The sequence below is a fragment of the Palaemon carinicauda genome, chromosome 3 (genome assembly GCF_036898095.1).
Source record: "Palaemon carinicauda isolate YSFRI2023 chromosome 3, ASM3689809v2, whole genome shotgun sequence".
Classification (NCBI taxonomy): domain Eukaryota; kingdom Metazoa; phylum Arthropoda; class Malacostraca; order Decapoda; family Palaemonidae; genus Palaemon; species Palaemon carinicauda.
Window position 1 is genome coordinate 135,526,290 of NC_090727.1, and position 21,835 is coordinate 135,548,124.

Genomic DNA, 21,835 nt, shown 5'->3' on the forward strand with positions numbered 1-21,835 from the left:
GCTAAAAGAGTCAGTGAGATACACGCCTTCAGCAGGAACATAGGATTTACATCTGAAACGGCTACATGTTCCTTACAGCTTGGTTTTTTAGCTAAAAACGAACTCCCTTCTCGTCCTTGGCCCAAATCGTTTGAGATTCCAAGTCTGTCCAGTTTGGTTGGAAACGAACAAGAGAGAGTACTATGCCCAGTAAGAGCTCTTAAGTACTATTTAAGACGTACGAAGCCATTACGAGGACAATCAGAAGCTTTATGGTGCTCTATTAAGAAACCTGCTTTACCGATGTCGAAGAACGCAGTTTCTTATTACATCAGACTTTTGATTAGAGAAGCTCATTCTCATCTGAATGAGGAAGACCATGCTTTGCTGAAGGTAAGGACACATGAAGTTAGAGCTGTCGCAACTTCAGTGGCCTTCAAACAAAACAGATCTCTGCAGAGTGTAATGGATGCAACCTATTGGAGAAGCAAGTCAGTGTTCGCATCATTTTACCTTAAAGATGTCCAGTCTCTTTACGAGAACTGCTACACCCTGGGACCATTCGTAGCACCGAGTGCAGTAGTAGGTGAGGGCTCAACCACTACATTCCCATAATCCCATAACCTTTTTTAATCTTTCTCTTGAAATGTTTTTATTGTTGTTTTTGGGTTGTACGGAAGGCTAAGAAGCCTTTCGCATCCTGGTTGATTTGGCGGGTGGTCAAATTCTTTTCTTGAGAAGCGCCTAGATTAGAGGTTGTGATGAGGTCCTTTAGTATGGGTTGCAGCCCTTCATACTTCAGCACCTAGGAGTCGCTCAGCATCCTAAGAGGATCGCGAGGCTCAGTAAGGAAGACGTACTTAAAAAGGCAGAGTAATTGTTCAAGTCGACTTCCTTACCAGGTACTTATTAATTTTATGTTTGTTATTTTGAATAACTGCTAAAATGAAATACGGAATACTTAGCTTCTAATGTTAACATGTATGCTGGTCTCCACCCACCCCCCTGGGTGTGAATCAGCTACAGTACATGATCAACGGGTAAGATTAATATTGAAAAATTTTATTTTCCTTAGTAAAATAAATTTTTGAATATACTTACCCGTTGATCATGAATTAAAGGACCCGCCCTTCCTCCCCATAGAGACCCAGTGGACCGAGGAGAAAATTGGTTCTTTGTTGACAAGAAGTACTTGAGTACCTACTCGACAGATGGCGCTGTTGATGTACACCCCCACCTGTATAGCGATCGCTGGCGTATTCCGCCCGTAGGTTTTTTCTGTCGGGCAGCAGAGCTGCAGCTACATGATCAACGGGTAAGTATATTCAAAAATTTATTTTACTAAGGAAAATAACATTTTACAGCAGCTAGAAATATTGCAAGCATATTTTGTAGATTCAGCCGTATGCTAGTACACTACTGTTTCTATTCAAGTGCAGTATAATATTTTTTTCTAACGAGTTATTTCCTTATCAGTGCTTCACAAATACAAATCCATCTTGGGCGTTTACCAGATTGAGTGGGATCATTATGGAAGCTTGCTTGAAATAAAGGTTAGAAACAGTGCCTCTTGATGTTTGTATTGACTAAAAAGGCTTTTGTAATGTTATGTGGCCTTTCTTTGAATTAATACGACAATTGTCATTGCAACAACAAAAGTCTTATAGTAAATTTATTACAATTACAAAGTAATTTTGACATTTAGATGAACTTTATAATTATATTTGCAGTTGAGATCTATTTTTTCATGATTCAATTTGAAAAATAAATAACTTGATTACAGTTGAGAATAAGTTGATTCTAAATGAATATTCTTTTTACCAATGAATATTACATGATCTTATTGGGAATGAAAAATCTTTTTTCCAATTTAGTATGATTGCGGCAACATTAAAGGAATAAGCGTGGAAGGAACAGTCGAGGAAGGGAAGATATTTGATGATTTACGAGAGGAAGTGCTTTTCACTGTAAAAGGAGAAACCTACCCTCCGGAGTTGATATGTCTCCCAGATAATGACCCACATTCTCTCACTATCAGTGTAGATCAGGTAGGAACTTACAGGCTATTCCCGTTATACACCTTGTAAAGCTATAAAAGTGTCAACATTTGAAGCTGTTGTAAATTTATCATGTAAGGTTTAGTTTTAATCTGTAAATCTAAGCATGCTAGACTCTGAAGAAATATTCCAAACTAAAGTTAATTCATGCTGAAGAAATATTCCAAACTAAAGTTAATTCATGCTGAAGAAATATTCCAAACTAAAGTTAATTCATGCTGAAGAAATATTCCAAACTAAAGTTAATTCATGCTGAAGAAATATTCCAAACTAAAGTTAATTTAAAGGACTCAATTGTGGCTCTTTATGTTTTCATTGTCATTATTGCCAAATCTTTCTCTGGAAAGTGAGAGGAACTGTCAGGAAATCAGTGGAAATGTCAGAGATTCAAACACTGTAGGCCCCAATTTTTTGCCATGCTCACAGTACAATAGTTCTATTATGCACACAACCATACTGTTTATGGGAGCTAAGGATTTTTTCCTGTTGAGTCATTGGAAGTCATACCATTCTTGGTGAGAGGATGTCCCAAAATCCTAATCCCACAAAAAAATAAATTAGGAACCCTTCCTCTAATGTATTTTGTTTTGTGATAAAACCTAATTGTGATGCAAATTGTGTGGAAAATTGAGGGAAACCTTTCATCTTGAAATAATTTTTGACCTGGAAAGAGCATGTAGCTCACCAATACCTTTAAGAGGCTAAAGCCAAGAAAAAAAAGTGCTAGAAGTAAAATCTAATTAAAAAATCCTCCATAGGTTCAAAATGCAACACCTTATAATATTACAACACTATTTTGATATCAATAGATTTCTTTGACAACCAGAGGTTGTGAAATTGAAAATGGGCTGAATACATCTGCAATAATACCAGAAGCAGATAAATCTAATATTAGATACTCGAGTCTGGCATTAAGCATGGACCTGAAACTCTTAATAGCCACATTAGACAATATCCTTTCAAAAACAAGGAAATGGTAAAACAAGCAATATTTTCCAAACTGGTTCTTGTCACTGAAATATTCCGGGATTTGCAACAACCAAAATACACATTTCATTGTCTTTAATAAAAAAAATTGTTTGTCTGTCTTCTAGAACCTAACAGATAATCTTTATAACCTATTAAATATTTTTTTTTCTGTGGGAATACAGGACAGTGGACAGTATCCATGCAGTTAAATGTAGTGCTTGCAGTTTTGATGAATCAAACTAAAAATTTGTTGTCTGGGAAGATTTGTCTTGCAAGGCAATTTCCTCGGGCACTCTGACAATAGGGGCCACGGATCTGTAAACCTCTTTCACTGAAGCCAAAAGGGAGCCACCAGTCATATAATTTTAAATATTTAACTTAGCCGGAGAATATATAATAGCTGCTACTCAGCGGCTCGACAGAAAACACACTCAAAAAACTCGCGAGCGATCGCTATGAAGGTTGCGGGTGTGCCCACCAGCGCCAACTATCGGCCAGATACCACTCTTGCATGTAAACAAACCCTTCAATTCTTCTCTGTCGACCTTGACAACAAGACGTATCAATACTCGCTGTAGAACCTGGAGTTTTCTCAACATATTTGGTGAAGTACTTCATTTTGGTTTGAGCTTTCGCAGTGCAGGTGTTTTTCCTCAACATAAACTCTTGAACTCTTTATTGAATCAGATTAATTGTTGATGACTTGGATTGTTTTTTTGGAATTTCTTTGACTAATTCAAAATGGCTGACCCTTCACAAGTACCTAGATTTCGTAAGTGTAATGCTAGGGACTGTAATAGGCGTCTTCCAAAGGCATCTCTCGACCCACATACTGTGTGTTCCAATTGTCGGGGTAAAACCTGTCAATTGGGAGATCGGTGTGAGGAATGCGTGGGCCTTTCGGAATTCGATTGGCTCGAATACGATAAGTATGCACGTAGGCTAGAGAGAGATAGGGTAAGGAGGAGTTCATCTAGGTCTGTAGATTTTTCCTCTCCACATGCCCCTGAACCTAATCCTTCCCCTGTAGTGGTTGTTCCTAACCCCCCTTCTAGTACTCAGGAACCATCTATGCAAGACATGTTACGTGCTATTCATGCCTTGGGGGAAAGAGTTGAAGCGTTAGCAACTGATCGTAATCAACTCATGGCTGACGTGAAGGAGCTTAAGTGTCAGAGTGTCACAGCGGAAAGTGGGAAAGTGATTAGTGCGCAAAGTGTTGTGAACAGTGTTGCGACCGAGGGTTCGTCTGTTCGTGCCTGTCGTTCACCTAGTCCGGGACCTCTTACAAGCTCCCAAGCCCAGGGGAGAAGTAATGTCGTACGACTTATGGGTTCGAGAGGCCTTGATCAGCGAACAGACGTTCCCTCTATGGTATCAGGCGTATCTCACCAAGATCGCCCCTACCATAAGACGAGAGAGCCCGTTTTCTCTTCGTCTTCCGAAGGCTTTTCGCGCAAGAAACCGTGGAGCAAGGTTTCTAGGCCTCTTAAACGGAAGTCGGTCCCTTCAGGACAGGTCCAGCGTCCTGGATGTAGTCATTGGGACAGTTCGGACCCGTTGCAGTCATCGGATGACTGCTCGCCGCCTAAGCAAGGCAAGGTTGTGCCGTTTCAGACGTTAACCCCGTCGTTTACCGCACCCTTTCCCGTGGACCCTAAATGGGTTATACTGCAGGACATGCAGTCTAAGCTTGCCTCCCTTATGGAAGACTTTTCTGCCGATAAGTCCGTTGAGCCTAGCCGTTTATCTCATCGAGATCCTGGCCTTCAGCCACCCAAACGTTCCTTTGTGCGTCCTGTTGACGTTGGCATAGCCAAGTCACGTCAGTCAGGTTGTTTAGAACCACACTCGATGCGGTCTCGTGTGGATTTTCAGCCGCATTTGGACGTTAGGCCACTTGCTGATGCTCCTGTTGACGTTCAGGACGTTCGCCAACCATCGGAGTTGACTTGTTTTGACGCTGAGCGTCAACCTCCGCAGTCTAGAGTTGTTTTGACTGCTCAGACTAGGCGGTCAAAGCAGTCTCGAGTGGACGCTGTGCGTCCTCACGCACCTGTTGTTTTTGACAGTTCACAGACTGTCAAGCAGTTACATGACGTTGCGTCCTGGTCCGCTACTAATGCACCAGTGCGTGTGGACGCTGCGTGTCAAGCATTGCCAACTCCTTTGCTTGTTTCTCAGCAGTTGTCAGATGAGGAACCTTCAGATGAGGACGTTGCTGACCCTCAGCCTGAGGATCATCCTTCAGATATAGATGAACCCAGAACAGTTCCGCCATCAATGGACTTTAAGAAAGTCATGTTAATTTTTAAGGAGTTGTTTCCCGATCACTTCGTCTCTGTTGCTCCTCGTTCGCCGCCGTCTGAGTTTGTTTTAGGCGTACCTGCTGACATGCCAGCCTTTACAAAACTTGTGCTCTCTCGCTCATCCAAGAGAGCTTTACGGCTTTTAGGCGATTGGTTGGAAACCAAGAGGAGTTTGGGGAAGACGGCCTTTGCCTTCCCTCCATCTAAACTCTCTTCTAGATCGAGCGTCTGGTATGCCACGGGAGAAGTTCTCGGCTTGGGAGTCCCTGCCTCTGCCCAGGGCGACTTCTCAAGCCTTGTAGACTCTCCCCGCCGCCTTGCCATGAGACGCTCGAAGATTAGTTGGTCCTCCTCGGACCTTGACCATCTGCTGAAAGGCATTTATAGAGCCTTTGAAGTTTTCAACTTCCTTGACTGGTGTTTGGGAGCCTTAAGTAGGAAAATCTCATCGGCTGATAGAGATGTCTCCGTACTTATTATGTCCTGCATGGATAAAGCCATCCGCGATGGATCCAATGAGCTCTCCTCCTCTTTCACTTCAGGAGTCCTTAAGAAGCGAGAGTCCCTTTGCTCTTATCTGTCGGCAGGAGTTACTCCCTGTCAAAGATCTGAACTACTCTTTGCTCCCTTATCGAAGTTTTTGTTCCCTGAACATTTGGTTAAGGACATAGCTTTGTCACTCGTGCAGAAGGACACCCATGACTTGGTTGCGTCCTCTGCTCGCAAAGGGACTCCTTCGACATCCTTTTCTGCAAGACCAAGGACAGACACTCCGGCGTCCAGGTTTATTCCGCCATTTCGTGGCAGAGCTCCCAGCAGGGGAAGTACTCGTGCCGAGGGAAAGAGAGGAAAGAAGAGAGGAGCCAAGTCCTCACGTGGCAGAGTCTGACTGCCCGCAGCCTCAGACAGCAGTAGGTGCCAGACTCAAGAACTTCTGGCAAGCCTGGGAGAAGAGGGGCGCAGACCAACAATCTGTGAGATTGCTCAGAGAGGGATACAAAATTCCATTTGTACACAAACCTCCTCTAGCGACTTCCCCCATCAACCTCTCTCCCATATACCGAGAGGAATCAAAGAGACAAGCCCTGAAACTAGAAGTGTCTCTTTTGCTAGAGAAGAGAGCGGTGGTGAAAGTCTCGGACCTTCAATCACCGGGGTTTTACAACCGCCTCTTCCTAGTACCGAAGAAGACAGGAGGTTGGAGACCGGTGCTAGACGTCAGTGCTCTAAACGTCTTTGTCACGAAGACAAAGTTCACCATGGAGACCACGAAATCAGTCTTAGCAGCGGTCAGAAAGGGAGACTGGATGGTCTCTCTCGACCTAAGAGACGCATACTTCCACATCCCCATTCACTCAGATTCCCAACCTTTTCTGAGGTTTTTTTTCGACAATGTGGTGTACCAGTTTCGGGCCCTGTGCTTTGGCCTAAGTCCTGCTCCTCTCGTGTTTACGAGGCTTATGAGGAATGTTGCAAAATTCCTCCATTTATCGGGAATCCGAGCCTCCCTTTACTTGGACGACTGGCTTCTCAGAGCCTCGTCCAGTCATCGCTGTCTGCAGGATCTTCATTGGACATTGGATCTGACCAAGGAATTGGGACTTTTGGTCAACATGGAAAAGTCCCAGCTGATTCCATCCCAAACTATACTGTATTTAGGGATGGAGATTCGCAGTCCAGTTTTTCGGGCTTTTCCGTCTGCCCCCCGAATAGAGCAAGCCTTGCTCATAATCCAACTGATGTTGAAGAGAGAACGCTGCTCAGTCAGGAATTGGATGAGTCTAGTAGGAACTCTATCATCCCTGGAGCAGTTTGTCTCGCTAGGAAGGCTACACCTTCGACCTCTCCAGTTCCATCTAGCTTTTCACTGGAAAAAGGACAAGACGTTAGAGGCGGTCTCAATCCCGATCTCCGAAACAGTAAAGGCATGCCTGAATTGGTGGAACGACAATATCAGTCTAAGAGAGGGACTTCCCCTAGCAGTTCAGAAACCAAACCACGTTCTATTCTCAGACGCATCGGATTTGGGTTGGGGTGCGACCCTGGACGGTCGGGAATGCTCAGGTCTGTGGACCTCAAGTCAGAGGAGCTTGCACATCAACGGCAAGGAGCTTTTGGCAGTCCACCTGGCCTTGATGAACTTCGAGAGTCTCCTTCGAAACAAGGTGGTGGAGATCAACTCGGACAATACCACAGCCTTGGCATACATTTCCAAGCAAGGAGGCACCCACTCCCTGACGCTGTACGAGGTCGCAAGGGACCTGCTCATTTGGTCAAGAGATCGAGGCATCTCCCTGTTAACGAGGTTTATCCAGGGCGACTTGAACGTCTTAGCAGATTGCCTCAGTCGGAGGGGTCAGGTAATTCCTACGGAATGGACCCTCCACAAGGACGTGTGCAAGAGGCTTTGGGCGACTTGGGGTCAACCCACCATAGACCTCTTTGCAACCTCGATGACCAAGAGACTTCCAATCTATTGCTCTCCAGTCCCAGACCCAGCAGCAATACATATAGACGCATTTCTTCTAGATTGGTCTCATCTAGACCTATATGCATTCCCACCATTCAAGATTGTCAACAAGGTACTGCAGAAGTTCGCCTCTCACGAAGGGACAAGGTTGACGTTAGTTGCTCCCCTCTGGCCCGCGAGAGAATGGTTCACCGAGGTACTTCGATGGCTGGTAGACTTTCCAAGAAGTCTTCCTCTAAGAGTAGACCTGTTACGTCAGCCCCACGTAAAGAATGTACACCAAAGCCTCCCCGCTCTTCGTCTGACTGCCTTCAGACTATCGAAAGACTCTCTAGAGCTAGAGGCTTTTCGAAGGAGGCAGCCAGTGCGATTGCAAGAGCGAGGAGAGCTTCTACCATTAGAGTATACCAATCGAAGTGGGAAGTCTTCCGAAACTGGTGCAAGTCAGTATCTGTATCCTCGTCCAGTACCTCTGTAGCCCAAATCGCTGATTTTCTCTTACACCTGAGAAAGGTTCGCTCCCTTTCAGCTTCCACGATCAAGGGCTACAGGAGCATGTTGGCTTCGGTCTTCCGGCATAGAGGCTTCGATCTTTCCAACGATAAAGATCTACAAGATCTCCTTAAGTCTTTTGAAACCTCTAAGGAACGTCGTTTGGCTACTCCTGGATGGAACTTAGACGTGGTCCTAAGGTTCCTCATGTCAGACAGGTTTGAGCCATTACATTCAGACTCCCTGAAGGATCTCACTCTTAAGACTCTTTTCCTAGTGTGCTTGGCCTCGGCTAAAAGAGTCAGTGAACTTCATGCCTTCAGCAAGAACATCGGCTTTTCTACAGAAAAAGCCACTTGTTCTCTTCAACTTGGTTTCCTGGCCAAGAATGAACTGCCTTCTCGTCCTTGGCCTAAATCTTTTGATATTCCTTGCTTATCAGAGATCGTAGGCAACGAACTGGAGAGAGTGTTATGTCCCGTTAGAGCTCTTAAGTTCTATTTAGCTCGTACTAAGTCATTACGAGGTAAATCTGAAGCGTTATGGTGTTCGGTTAAGAAACCATCCTTACCTATGTCAAAGAATGCTTTGTCATATTTTATCAGATTTTTAATACGAGAAGCCCATTCCCACTTGAGTGAGGAAGACCGATCTTTGCTTAAGGTTAAGACGCACAAAATTAGAGCTATAGCAACCTCCGTGGCCTTCAAGCAAAATAGATCTCTGCAAAGTATCATGGACGCGACTTTTTGGAGAAGCAAGTCAGTGTTTTCATCATTTTACTTGAAAGATGTCCAGACTCTTTACGAGGACTGCTACACACTGGGTCCATTCGTAGCAGCGAGTGCAGTAGTGGGTGAGGGTTCTACCACTACACTTCCCTAATTCCAATATCCTTTTTAATCTGTCTCTTGAAATGTTTTTAATATTGTTTTATGGGTTGTACGGAAGGCTAAGAAGCCTTTCGCACCCTGGTTGATATGGCGGGTGGTCAAAGTCATTTCTTGAGAGCGCCCAGATTAGGGGTTTGATGAGGTCCTGTTAGTATGGGTTGCAACCCTTTATACTTCAGCTCCTGGGAGTCTTTCAGCATCCTAAGAGGATCGCTAGGCTTCGTGAGGAAGACAGACTTACAAGGCAGAGTAATCGTCTAAGTCAACTTCCTTACCAGGTACCTATATATTTTGATTTTGTTATATTGATAACTGTCAAAAACTCTTAGCTTATACGCTGTAAACTTAATTAACTCTGGTCTCTACCCACCGCCTTGGGTGTGAATCAGCTATTATATATTCACCGGCTAAGTTAAATATTTAAAAATGATATTTTAATTATAAAATAAATTTTTGAATATACTTACCCGGTGAATATATAAATTAAAGGCCCTCCCTTCCTCCCCAATAGAGACGCAGCGGGACGAGAAGAATTGAAGGGTTTGTTTACATGCAAGAGTGGTATCTGGCCGATAGTTGGCGCTGGTGGGCACACCCGCAACCTTCATAGCGATCGCTCGCGAGTTTTCTGAGTGTGTTTTCTGTCGAGCCGCTGAGTAGCAGCTATTATATATTCACCGGGTAAGTATATTCAAAAATTTATTTTATAATTAAAATATAATTTTTCCTATAATTTTCCTTTGGATTTTATCAGTACTTTACTGTATCTATTGAAATATTTGCTCAAACTATGTTTCATACAAACTAACGTTATTATATAAAGTTGAACGCTACAATGAATTAAATTATAGAATTAAAATTTTAATCAAATTTTCAGGCAACAGGCAAGTTAGAATCTCGATGCAAGAACTCTTTGCGTCATTTGAAAGCTTTTATGTGTCGGCTCGAACAAGAAGCAAACATCAGGGATGGAGATGGAGACGATTTCTCCTTTCAGAGACTAAGAGGTTTTATGAAGTTGAGATTCTTGAAAGAACAGTTGTAAGTATAGTATTCTGTTATGCATGTGTGAGATGAATTTAATGGGAAGATCATTTCGCTGTGAATTTGTTTTTTACATACAGGTATACACTACTACATTAACAGTAATTCTGTGTTATGCCTTTGTCTGTGCTGTGACAAGTTATGAGGACCTTTTCGTAATCTACAAGGTGGTGGGTGAAGTTTTTGAGATCTCCCTGTTCTTGCTGTTTTTTAAATTTGTCGCCATAAGAGGACAATTTTACTGTCAAATCGTATTTTTGAATGAATACTGTTTAAAAAAGCTCGCATTAAGCAAAGATGACGTACAGTATTCCAAATTAATTTTCTTCAAAGAAAAACTTTGATTAGAATGGAGGGCTGTGTTTTCTTAAACATGTATCTTTTGATAATAATAACTTTCTTGTTTTATGCTTGTTAAAAGTAAAGAATGTTAAGACAAATAATGAAATACAAGATTATCTTCAGAATTTTTATGGATGGTTTGTCCCTAGCAGAGAAGGATTACTTCGTTGGGGCCCTCTTATTTTAGGCAGCACAGTATAAGATCCTTTGATGGACACACACACACACACACACACACACACACACACACACACACACACACACACACACACACACACACACAGAGAGAGAGAGAGAGAGAGAGAGAGAATATATGCAATGATTTAGAATGTGCTACATATGAGGTTAAAATTATATAGTATTGGAACAATATAAATGAAGAGGAAAATCTTAAGTAGGAAATTTTTCAAATACTGCAGAGAGAAGGTTTTAGTAATGTTATAACATTTTGCAGTCCTACAAAAGGATGACTAAACATGTATTTGTAATGATTATTGTCACCTATCGACTAGTTAACACATTTGGTGAATGTGACGAATGGATGCTATATCTCTATGATGCATAAGTGTAATATTTTAAGTACAGTAATACCTCAGGATATGAAATTAATTCAGGAATGACTTTCATAATATGATTTTTTCGTATAATGAAATAGAATGAAATACATCAAAATATATTTGAATAATTCAATAAACCTAACCTAACAGCAATTTTTTTTTTCGTGCCATGAGTACCTTTTTGTAATATGAGGCTAAAAAATCTTCGTATGTCGTTTCGCACGATGAGTTTTTTTGTATACAGAAATGTCCGTATCCAGAAGTATCAGCGTGTACTAGTACAGTACATAACAGTGACCAGTGACTTGTTAACTAACTGATGAATCTTTTAAAAGTAACCAGTAGACACAATATCACAATGCATAAATAAGTGTGAATTTTTGATAATTCGATTTCTATTTTTGTTTTATTTTGATTCCATTATTTTTTCCTTTTCCATCAAAAATTCTTTTAAAAGTCCTTAACTGTTATCTTTGCTAATGATGTTCAAAAAGAAAAAATTGTCTTTCACTTAGTTTGCAATTCTAAATAGATTTCACCAAATAAACAGCTAGCTGTCAATGCTAATTACCTCTTGAATACTTCAATTGACACTTATGGTATGCTTTCGTAGATGGACGTTTATGCAGTACAGTACTGTAGTTCTTTTAACCCTTTTACCCCCAAAAGACGTACTGGTACGTTTCACGAAAGCCATCCCTTTACCCCCATGGACGTACTGGTACGTCATCGCAAAAAAATGCTATAACATTTTTTTTCAATATTTAACTTAACCGGTGATTATATAGCTGCAACTCTGTTGCTCGACAGACAACTCTACGGAAAAACTCGCCAGCGATCGCTACACAGGTTGCGGGTGTGCCCAACAGCGCCATCTGTCGACCAGATACCCAGCTCTCAATGTAAACAAAGACTCAATTTTCTCTCTGTCGAGGTGTCGACAAGACGTACTTTACTCGCTGTTGCTAAACTGGAGTTTGTTCCGTAACCGAAATACAAACCACGCTATTTACAAAGGGTTATTACTTTTAGCGTAGCTGAAATGGCGAGCCATTAGAATTTAACGAGGGTGTATTACCCCCGCGCTAGTTAGCGGGGGGGTAGGGGAGTGGTAGCTAGCTACCCCTCCTCCCCCTCACACACAGGTGAATACTCACTTTCACTTTTGGCTCGGACTGTGACAGACGTCTCTGTCTTGGTCCTCGCTTGGCAGCCATTGTCTGTTTTGTCTTTACTTAATCGCTTACTTTTCTTTTACTCAATATATATGTAAACATGTTTTCATGTTTGTATATATATTTGAGTATAGAAATAAGTAAGTTTCCTTTTCAGATGTGTGTGTGTAGTGTACGATATCTACGTGGAGGCCTCGGCAGTTAGGCCACCACGGCCTAATTTTATGGGTTGCGATCGAGTTTGACTTCGGTCTTTCTCTCTCTCTCTCTCTTGAGGTCGTTCACCCTTTTACTATGTTTTACTACGCCCTTGTAGCTTCCTTCCCGTGTGGGTGGGGTTGCTACGCCGTACATTTTGTCTCAATTAGTTTATGAATCTAATTGTAGTTGTTAATTTTTCAGCTTGTAGAACGATTCCTTTCGGGGTTTTCGTTTTTTTCTTTAGTGTTCATTCATTTTTAAATTACATAATTACATAGTTACATAATTATAATTGTTATAATTCTGTTTTGGTTACAGCTCTCCTTCCGCGAGTGTAAGTGGTTGTGAGGGCACGTGCCTGTTGTGTAATTCTTGTTCCTTTTCCTCGGGATTCCTCTTCGGAGCCTTCCCGGGGGAATGAATGTGTACTAATATTATTTGTTTTTTTTTTTTTTTTTACAGTTACCGATCTAGTTCGTTTCTGTAATATAGCAACGGTGTGAGCTGTCTGGTTGAGTCCTGGGGATTCGGCTGTTGCTGCCTCCCCCCTTGTATTGTCGTCAGGGGCGTGTCTCCTTCTACTGGTAGTACTCCCGTGTCGACGGACAGCTCTCCAGTTCATTTTAGAACAGTCAGGAGGCTTGCCTCCTTGGGCGGATAACTTTCCTTCCGAGGGAAGTTTTTTTTTCCTGTCCAGGCTTGAGCTTTTCCTCTTTTGGGGGGTTCTTCTCTTGCCTTTTTTTCGTGCGACTATGCTCTTGGTGCTGAGCGGTCGCACCTGCAGTTTCGCTCAAGGGGCTGGGCAACTGCAGGAGCTCCTCTTCGGAGGATTGCTCCTTTTAGGTCACTGGCTGACCAGTCTCTTCCTCGAAGTGTTTCTCTTTCGTTCGCGAGAGAGTACACTCATAGAGACTCCTCTTCGGAGGTTTCTTCTGTTGCTGTTGCTGTTGGCCTCCCTCGCCGTAAGGCCCTCCGTTTGCAGCCTACAACTTCTTTTTCTCGATCTTCCGTCTTGGTGCAGATGGACAGCAGTTTAATCTCGTCTTCCGACGGGCAACGGTCTTCCCGACGGACAACGGTCTTCCCGACGGACAGCGGTCTTCCGACGGACATCAGTCTCCCGGCGGACAACGATCCCTTCGGGGCAAAGGGTTGCCCCCACGGGGGTTCTTCCCTTGCGTGTCAGGGTTTCCCTGCGCGCCCTTCTGTTCGTCAGCGCTCTCCTGTTCGTCAGCGCTTTCAAGATGATCTTCCCTGCGGTTCCTGTTACGTGCCCTGTGCGCCCACGTTCGCCCTCGCGATCTAGAACTTCGGTTCAGGTCGGGGTCAAGGACTCTTCTTCTTTGCGCAGGCTTCCACGCGTAGCCTTCTGCTCGTCAGCGATCATCAGCTCGTCAGCGATCATCAGCTCGTCAGCGATCATCAGCTCGCCAGCGATCGTCAGCTCGTCAGCGATCATCAGCTCGCCAGCGATCTCCGGATCGCCCACGTGTGTTACAGCTGGCACGCCAACGTTCTCCAACACTTATGAAGGAACATGGTTCGCCAGCTACTAGCTCAACTGCGGATGCTGATCGCCATCGCGCGACCCTCAACTGCGGATGCTGATCGCCATCGCGTGACCCTCAACTGCGGATGCTGATCGCCATCGCGCGACCCTCAACTGCGGATGCTGATCGCCATCGCGCGACCCTCAACTGCGGATGCTGATCGCCATCGCGCGACCCTCAACTGCGGATGCTGATCGCCATCGCGCGACCCTCAACTGCGGATGCTGATCGCCATCGCGCGACCCTCAACTGCGGATGCTGATCGCCATCGCGCGACCCTCAACTGCGGATGCTGATCGCCATCGCGCGACCCTCAACTGCGGATGCTGATCGCCATCGCGCGACCCTCAACTGCGCATGCTGCTCGCCATCGCACAACCCTGAACGATTGCCCGCTTACGCATGCTGCTCCTCATCGCACCACCCTGAACGATCGCCCTCCTGCAGATGCTGATCACCATCGCACCCTTTCACGCGATCATTCACCTGCGCATGCTGCTCGCCATCGCACAACCCTGAACGATTGCCCGCTTACGCATGCTGCTCCTCATCGCACAACCCTGAACGATCGCCCTCTTGCGGATGCTGATCACCATCGCACCCTTTCACGCGATCATTCACCTGCGCATGCTGCTCGCCATCGCACAACCCTGAACGATTGCCCGCTTACGCATGCTGCTCCTCATCGCACAACCCTGAACGATCGCCCTCTTGCGGATGCTGATCACCATCGCACCCTTTCACGCGATCATTCACCTGCGCATGCTGCTCGCCATCGCACAACCCTGAACGATTGCCCGCTTACGCATGCTGCTCCTCATCGCACAACCCTGAACGATCGCCCTCTTGCGGATGCTGATCACCATCGCACCCTTTCACGCGATCATTCACCTGCGCATGCTGCTCGCCATCGCACAACCCTGAACGATTGCCCGCTTACGCATGCTGCTCCTCATCGCACAACCCTGAACGATCGCCCTCTTGCGGATGCTGATCACCATCGCACCCTATCACGCGATCATTCACCTACACATGCTGCTCGCCATCGCTTACCGCCAGCGATCTTCTTCACCTACGCGGCAGCACGATCCCTCGCCGTCACGCCCATTCGCCTGCGCGCCCACGCGATCGCTCGCCTGCGCGCCCGCGCGATCGCTCGCCTGCGCGATCGCTCGCCTGCGCGCCCTCGCGACCGCTCGCCTGCGCGCCCGCGCGACCACTCGCCTGTGCGCCCGCGCGACCATTCGCCTTTGCGCGACCGTTCGCCCTCGCGCGACCATAGTTCGCGGCGAATTCCACAGCCGGTGGTAGCAGCAGGGACGCGTGCTCCTAGGCGGCACTCGGGATCACCTCCATCCAAGCACAGGTTGGTAGTGCAGGACGAAGACAGGTCAGTACAGCATTCTTCCCACCTTCTTTTCAGGCAGGAACCGTCGTGTCCTCTCCAAAGGATCGCCCGATCCCTTTCACCTTAGCGAGGATTTCGGACTCTGTGTCCTTGGAGCAGCAGACATGGTTTGATCCGCTGGCACGGGCGTTAATGAGGGTTATGAAACCAGCACTCACCGGCCAGGGTAACAAACCAGCGGCTGTCTCTCCTACGCTGAAGAGAAAGAGAGGAGTGGACTTCGTGGTGACTTCCCCCAGGGCGAAGTTGGTTCCCAAGAGGTCGGTCTCAAGGGTCCCCTCTCCTGCACGAGTACTCTCTCCTTCTCCCGCCCTGGAAGGATTTTTGGCGGGGGGTCTTTCCGTCGAAGATTTCTCCATCGGACAAGGGGTGACTGCTTACCTCTTCCTCTGGGAGCTTACCAGGTTCTTTCCCTCCTCGGTTACGGCCCGAGGTTTGGTTCAAGGAAGCTACAGGAAGATCAAGGGTACTTTCCTCCTCTCGAGCTCAGGCACCTTGGCCTTTCGTCGTTAAGTATCTACTTGCGGACAAGCTCGATGTTGTACCATCTGGACGCACTGACTGAAGGCTTCCTTCGGGTGTCTCATCTGTGGAGGTCAACGACCTCAGACACCCTTCCATCCTTGAGAAGAGTTTTGTCTTTGCCCAAGGACAGAGACTTAAACATCTGCTGTGCGGAGTAAATCGACTTCCGGTTTCACTCCTCCAAGGCGCTTTCTTCCAGACTCTGCAGGGCTCCAGCTCCCTTTTCTTTCAACCACGTCGGCCTAAGTTATCGGCTACGACAACTGGGACAAGGTGTCCAATTGCAGTTTCCTCCTGTCAGGAACAGATGGCACGGGAGACTCCCCCGGGGGGGCATAGTCCTAAAAGGAGTTCACGAACTCTAAGATTGCTGGTTTTTTCGCTGGGAGGATGCTTAAGGTTACTCATCCGAATGACAGCTTCCCGATGCCCATTCCCGCACAATCTCTGTGAGTAGCCAAGGATATCGCGCCTGCCGTCTCTGTCAGCGAATTCAGTGTCTCTGAACCTCTATGCCATAGCATCAGCAGAGTTGCCCGGTTGGGCAGAATGATCCATACCTTAGGCGAAGGTCTTCCTTAGGATCATCGACGGCTTCACCCCCGGCCCCCTCAGTCGATCCTTTCTTGTAAGGAAGGATCTGAGAGGGGATGTCCATAGTCGACCTCTCAGCCCTGATCAAGTTTGTCGAACAAACTTCGGCCAGCGTAGACCAGCAGAATCGATCAGACTGGTAACGAGGCGACAGGACTCCTTTAACCCTGGATCGGAAGGACGGGTACTTTCAGTTTCCATTCCATCCATCTTCCAGGGTGCTCGTCGAATTCAGCCTAAACTGCAAGTATTCCTGCTTATGATGCAGTGTGGCTATCCCGCCGTGGCATAGCAGGTTTGTTTCCCCAGAGAACTCTCCCTGCCTTCCTCTTGGCCGCTCAGGTGCAGACTTCCGCCTCCTCTGCTGTTTGGAGGGCTGGTCAACTCCGGTAGGCTCGGGTTTCGACCTTCTTCAGCGCCGGGAAAAGCTTCCGAATGCTGACCATGAGTGTGGGCTCATGGTATTTTGCTTGGAGCCTTCTCTTCCTCTGCCTCAACATCTGGAGTATCTGGCCATGATATTGAGTCAACCGCCTTACCACGTTGGAAACCCCGCTTCTCGTCCGTCCAGCGAGGTTAAGCAACGTCGGTACTTGGATGGGTGACCACCTGGGGACGCCAGATTCTGTTACCACATCCTCCGAGCCTTCCTTTCGGTTGACTGTGGCAAGACTGAGGAGAGTCGCAGTACCTGTTCTCAGTCAAGCAGAGTTTTCAGCCCTACCTTGGAACGTGTCCTAGTTCTTCTTTCCTCATTGACCCGTTTATAGTCCGAACGGTCGCCTCAGGATAAGTTCCATGTGGGGCGATCCAAGTTCCGGTGGCTTCAGGCAATGTTTAACCGGACTCCCTGGCCCTATGGGACCAGCGGAACTATTAAACCTGCAATGGGTGTTGACCTATGGAGCCTCTTGATGGTAGTGGATATTCTCGTCCTTTCCCCACATTCTTGATGCGGTTCTCGGACTCGTCAAAGGAAAGGGGGGGGGGCATGTTCCGGTCCAGGCCTATGGTCAAGACCTGAAGGATACCTCTCCATCATTCAGGCAGGCTTAAGGGCCTTAGTCTGGCCCCTCTTCAGATCCTACCGCTCCTGCCAAGTCGCCCCGTTGCGTGTCGACTTCATGCTAACCAGCAGGGGACGCATTTTCACACCTTCACATCTTGCAGTAGAGATACCGGGATGATTGAGATTCTCTCAATTCCACCATCGGCTCTCTCATTCCAGGCAGGGGAATGTTTCTCTCAGACTATCCGAGCAGAGCCTCATAGAGAGAGTGTACCTAGGGGTCTTTGACCTTGGGTAACCAGCAAGTGCTGGTCTGGGGGACCTGATCGCGACAGCTTGGAACCTCAAGCTTCCGCTAGTTTTCCCCCCAGTCTCAGACCCCGAGACTCTGGCAAGATGCATTCCGGTGATGGTGGGACAACTTCGACGCCTGCGTCTTCCCTCCTTTTTGTCTGCGGACAATGGGTCTCAACAAAACCAGGTTGTCTGTCAACCTTTCAATGGGAGAGCTCCACTGGGACTATGCGCAGAACGGTTTCTGGACCCTCTGCTTCCCCTGACGGAACTCCCGGGAGAGCTTCTCCCACGGCGCAGACTACTCAAGCAACCACACTGCGACATCTCTCCCGAACCGGGGCGTCGCTTCGGCTTCATGCCTGGAGACACTACGCCTCCTCCTCTAGAAGAGACAACCCGCTACAGTCGCGGTACGGAGGTCGCGTCATCTGCGATAGTCATCCACAGGGGTCTCCCAGGCAAAGTGAAGAGTCTAAGGTGGTTGGTGCCGTGGGAGATATACCTCTTCCCGTGAGGCCTCTTCTCCAGCAATAACGGTCTTATTGCCTTTCGGCGGGAGGAAACTCCTTTCCGCTCTTGGCAATGAAGCCTGTCGCTCAGCCTTTCCCTGACCTTCAGGCTTAAAGGAATAACTTTTTCCTGCCCGCTGGATCTATCCTCGCTCATGCGAAGCTACGATCGTCCCTGCCCTAGTCGGAGGAAGACCTCCAACTTGGAGCATGGCTCGGACTTTTAGTCCTTTAAGAGATCTTCTCAAGACCCTTTTACGACAGGCCTCGGATAGTATTCCGCCTTGGGTCTTCTGCTCACTCTGGCCACGGCCAGTGTGTAAGCAATCTTCTTGGTCTCTTACTACTCCCCCCCTTTCTAAGGAAGAGGGGAAGGCAACATTCAGGCTCGCTCCTGAGTTGTTGGCTAGACTCAGAATCTGAGGGTCCCGACCCTTCGGTCCGATTCATTCAAGATTTTGAGTCTCCATTCTGTGTCTGATGTCCCAAGACCTTCTCTTTCTTGCCAGTACAGGAATCGAGAGGTTAGCGCTGGGAACAGCTGCAGTTTGGCCTCAGTTGCAGCCGATTTGGGAACACAAGGAGGACATGGGGGGAGAGTCACCAGTATACCTCTTCAGCCCGGACTCAAGGACATTCATCTCGACCTGTCTTCAGACCCTCCCCCGTCACGTCGCCCTACAGCACGATGTTGGATACATCGCAACGTCCCTCGCCTTCGAGTAATACTACTCTGTGACGCAGGTGCTACAAGCTGGAGTCTGGAAGCGTCTGATGACCTTCGCAGCCCGCTTCCTGCAGGGCGTGACCCACAGGAGTCTCGATACGTTTTCTATCGCTCTGTGGTGGCTACACAACAGCTGGTCTAACCTCAGGCTCCTTTTTGGACAGGTAGCAGAAGGTTGAGGGCATTGTTATCAGGTTTTAGTCTGCATGAACGAAAGAAGTATGTCTGGCCCTTACTTCTTTCTTCATCATCCCCTCTACGGGGAAGCAGCATCCTGGTCTCTGCATAGCTGACCTCGAACCTCTGCAGGTAAACCATGCTTCCTTGTGTTCCGAGTATTGAGTCAATACTGTCGCGTCCCCCATACCCTGACGAGGTGGTATTGGGAACGTCCTAACCCAGAGTTCCTTCTGGAACTCCAGGTCAACTGCCTAAGACGGGTCACACTTCTTCCTTCACACACAAGCTTACGTAGGCCACATGGTTCCTTGCGGTGCAAGGAACTTGTGAGGTGCAGGGACTCCTTTTCTCGAGTGCGACTCACTCGGATTCTGAGTCCCCGGGTAAAGCCAAAGCCAGTATGGCTGGGGACTTTCCACCCTTCCTAAGGGATAAGTCACCCTTTGTAAATAGCGTGGTTTGTATTTCGGTTACGGAACAAATGACAAATTCGAAGATAATTTGTATTTTTCCTAACCATACAAACCTTAGCTATTTACACATATTTGCCCGCCAGCCCTGTCCCCCAAGACAAGTCCTACCTCTAAGTGAAAGTGAGTATTCACCTGTGTGTGAGGGGGAGGAGGGGTAGCTAGCTACCACTCCCCTACCCCCCCGCTAACTAGCGCGGGGGTAATACACCCTCGTTAAATTCTAATGGCTCGCCATTTCAGCTACGCTAAAAGTAATAACCCTTTGTAAATAGCTAAGGTTTGTATGGTTAGGAAAAATACAAATTATCTTCGAATTTGTCATTTTTCACATCTATTTGGTGAAGTACTATATTCTAGTTTTGAGCTTTCGCTATGCATGTTGACGTTCAGGACGTTCAAGTTTTGGATAGATTTAATTATGGTGACAAAGAGAGTATGGACTTTCTTTCACTTTTAAATGGCCGACCCTTCCCTTAGACGGAAGTGTGTTTAGGCTTTTAGTAATTATCTTATCACGTTATAGATTTTCCTCTATATATTTTATATCTCTCCGCCTTTATTAGGCCTCTTCGATTAACTTTCCATTTATTATAAACATATAAAAATAAATTTTAATGTTTTGTTTATATGCGACCTTTCCTGAGAGTAGGCGGTCCTAACTTGGAAACTGAAGTTAATCAACGTTGAGCCCTTTATATCGTAATTAGCTTTTAAAGAGCTAAGGATTTAAAACTTTTTAAATGTAATATTTTATGAAAGAATTTCTTTGATAGTCTTCGTACTGTTTTCAAAGATGAACTAACGTTTAGTTTATTTATGCTACGCAGTTGTTGACGTTCAGGACGTTCAACTTGCGCTCTATCGTTACGATAGAGAGAGAGTGTATCACGGTTTCACTTTGCAGTAAGAGTAAATCGATTCTGACGTTTTGTTCATTCTTTCTTAGCTTAAATGTTTTAAATTCTATTTTAAAGGAACTTTTTATTTGAAAAACCTTTCAGTTTTTTCCTTTAGTCAAATAACATGTTTTTTTGACGAAATATAATTGGGCTCTTCTCTTAGGTGCGAAATCAAGAGAGAAAGAGAGAGAGAGATAGAGACGGAGGGAGAGAGAGGAGAGAAAACGTTCCGTTCAAGCGGGTAACGTTGTTCTCGAGTTACTCTCGTCCCTAGTCGCTGTACGGGGAGGAAGGATAAAACGTTTTTAGTTTTTTATTCTCGTCCCCAGGCTATGTGCGGTGAGAGATTGAAAACGTAGTTTATATGAACTAGTGTTTAGTCTCTTTCCCAGCCACTGATTTTTTTATCTTAAAATATGTTTTCTGTTTTTTGCTGGTATTAATGAGCTTGCATTATACAGTGAACCCTCGCTACTTCGCAGTTCGACCATCGCGGATTCACCACTTCGCGGATTTTTTCCATAACCCATATATATACAGTAATATATATATATATATATATATATATATATGTATGCATGTATTTATGTATATATGTAGGTATGTATATGTGTATACATATAAATATATATATATATACACACACACACACACACACACATATATATATATATATATATATATATATATATATATATATATATATATATATATATATATATATATATATATATATCTAAAGTAGGAAGATGTGATGTAGTTCTAAGGGAAAAGTATGGGAAATATGTCTGGGTAATAAGCAAAGCTCTACCTCCAGTTTGTTTCTACATTATGATCAGAGATAAATGTAAACAAAACATTGGTTGCCATTTTTTATCGTGCTTTTTAGCATGTTTAGGAAATGCATGATATAAAATCACCTTTAATATTTGTGCCTGTTTTAGTTTAGGGTACTGTAGTACATGCATTAAGTGTTCTGTACATTAAAGGGTAGTTTGTTAACAGTACTACGTTCAAGGGAAGGTTTTAAAAGTCTGAATATACATGTTGAATAAATAGGTAAATATGGTGTCACTACTTCGCGGATTTTCACCTATCGCGGCCGCGACTGGAACCTATCTACCGCGATAAACGAGGGTTCACTGTACGACTGATTTCGCAATTACTACCTTTTAA

General features: G+C 45.7%; 1 protein-coding gene across 2 annotated transcripts in view; it reads left to right on the top strand.

Moving 5' to 3' along the window:
- The window catches only part of LOC137638563 (F-box only protein 31-like), a 62,626-nt gene that overhangs the window by 8,706 nt on the left and 32,085 nt on the right, over positions 1 to 21,835 (top strand). For both annotated transcript variants that reach the window (XM_068370733.1, XM_068370732.1), the window contains exons 4-6: positions 1,456 to 1,532; positions 1,854 to 2,027; positions 10,047 to 10,210. In XM_068370733.1, the coding sequence (XP_068226834.1) occupies positions 1,456 to 1,532; positions 1,854 to 2,027; positions 10,047 to 10,210 (415 nt within the window). The remainder of the gene's footprint in view (positions 1 to 1,455; positions 1,533 to 1,853; positions 2,028 to 10,046; positions 10,211 to 21,835) is intronic.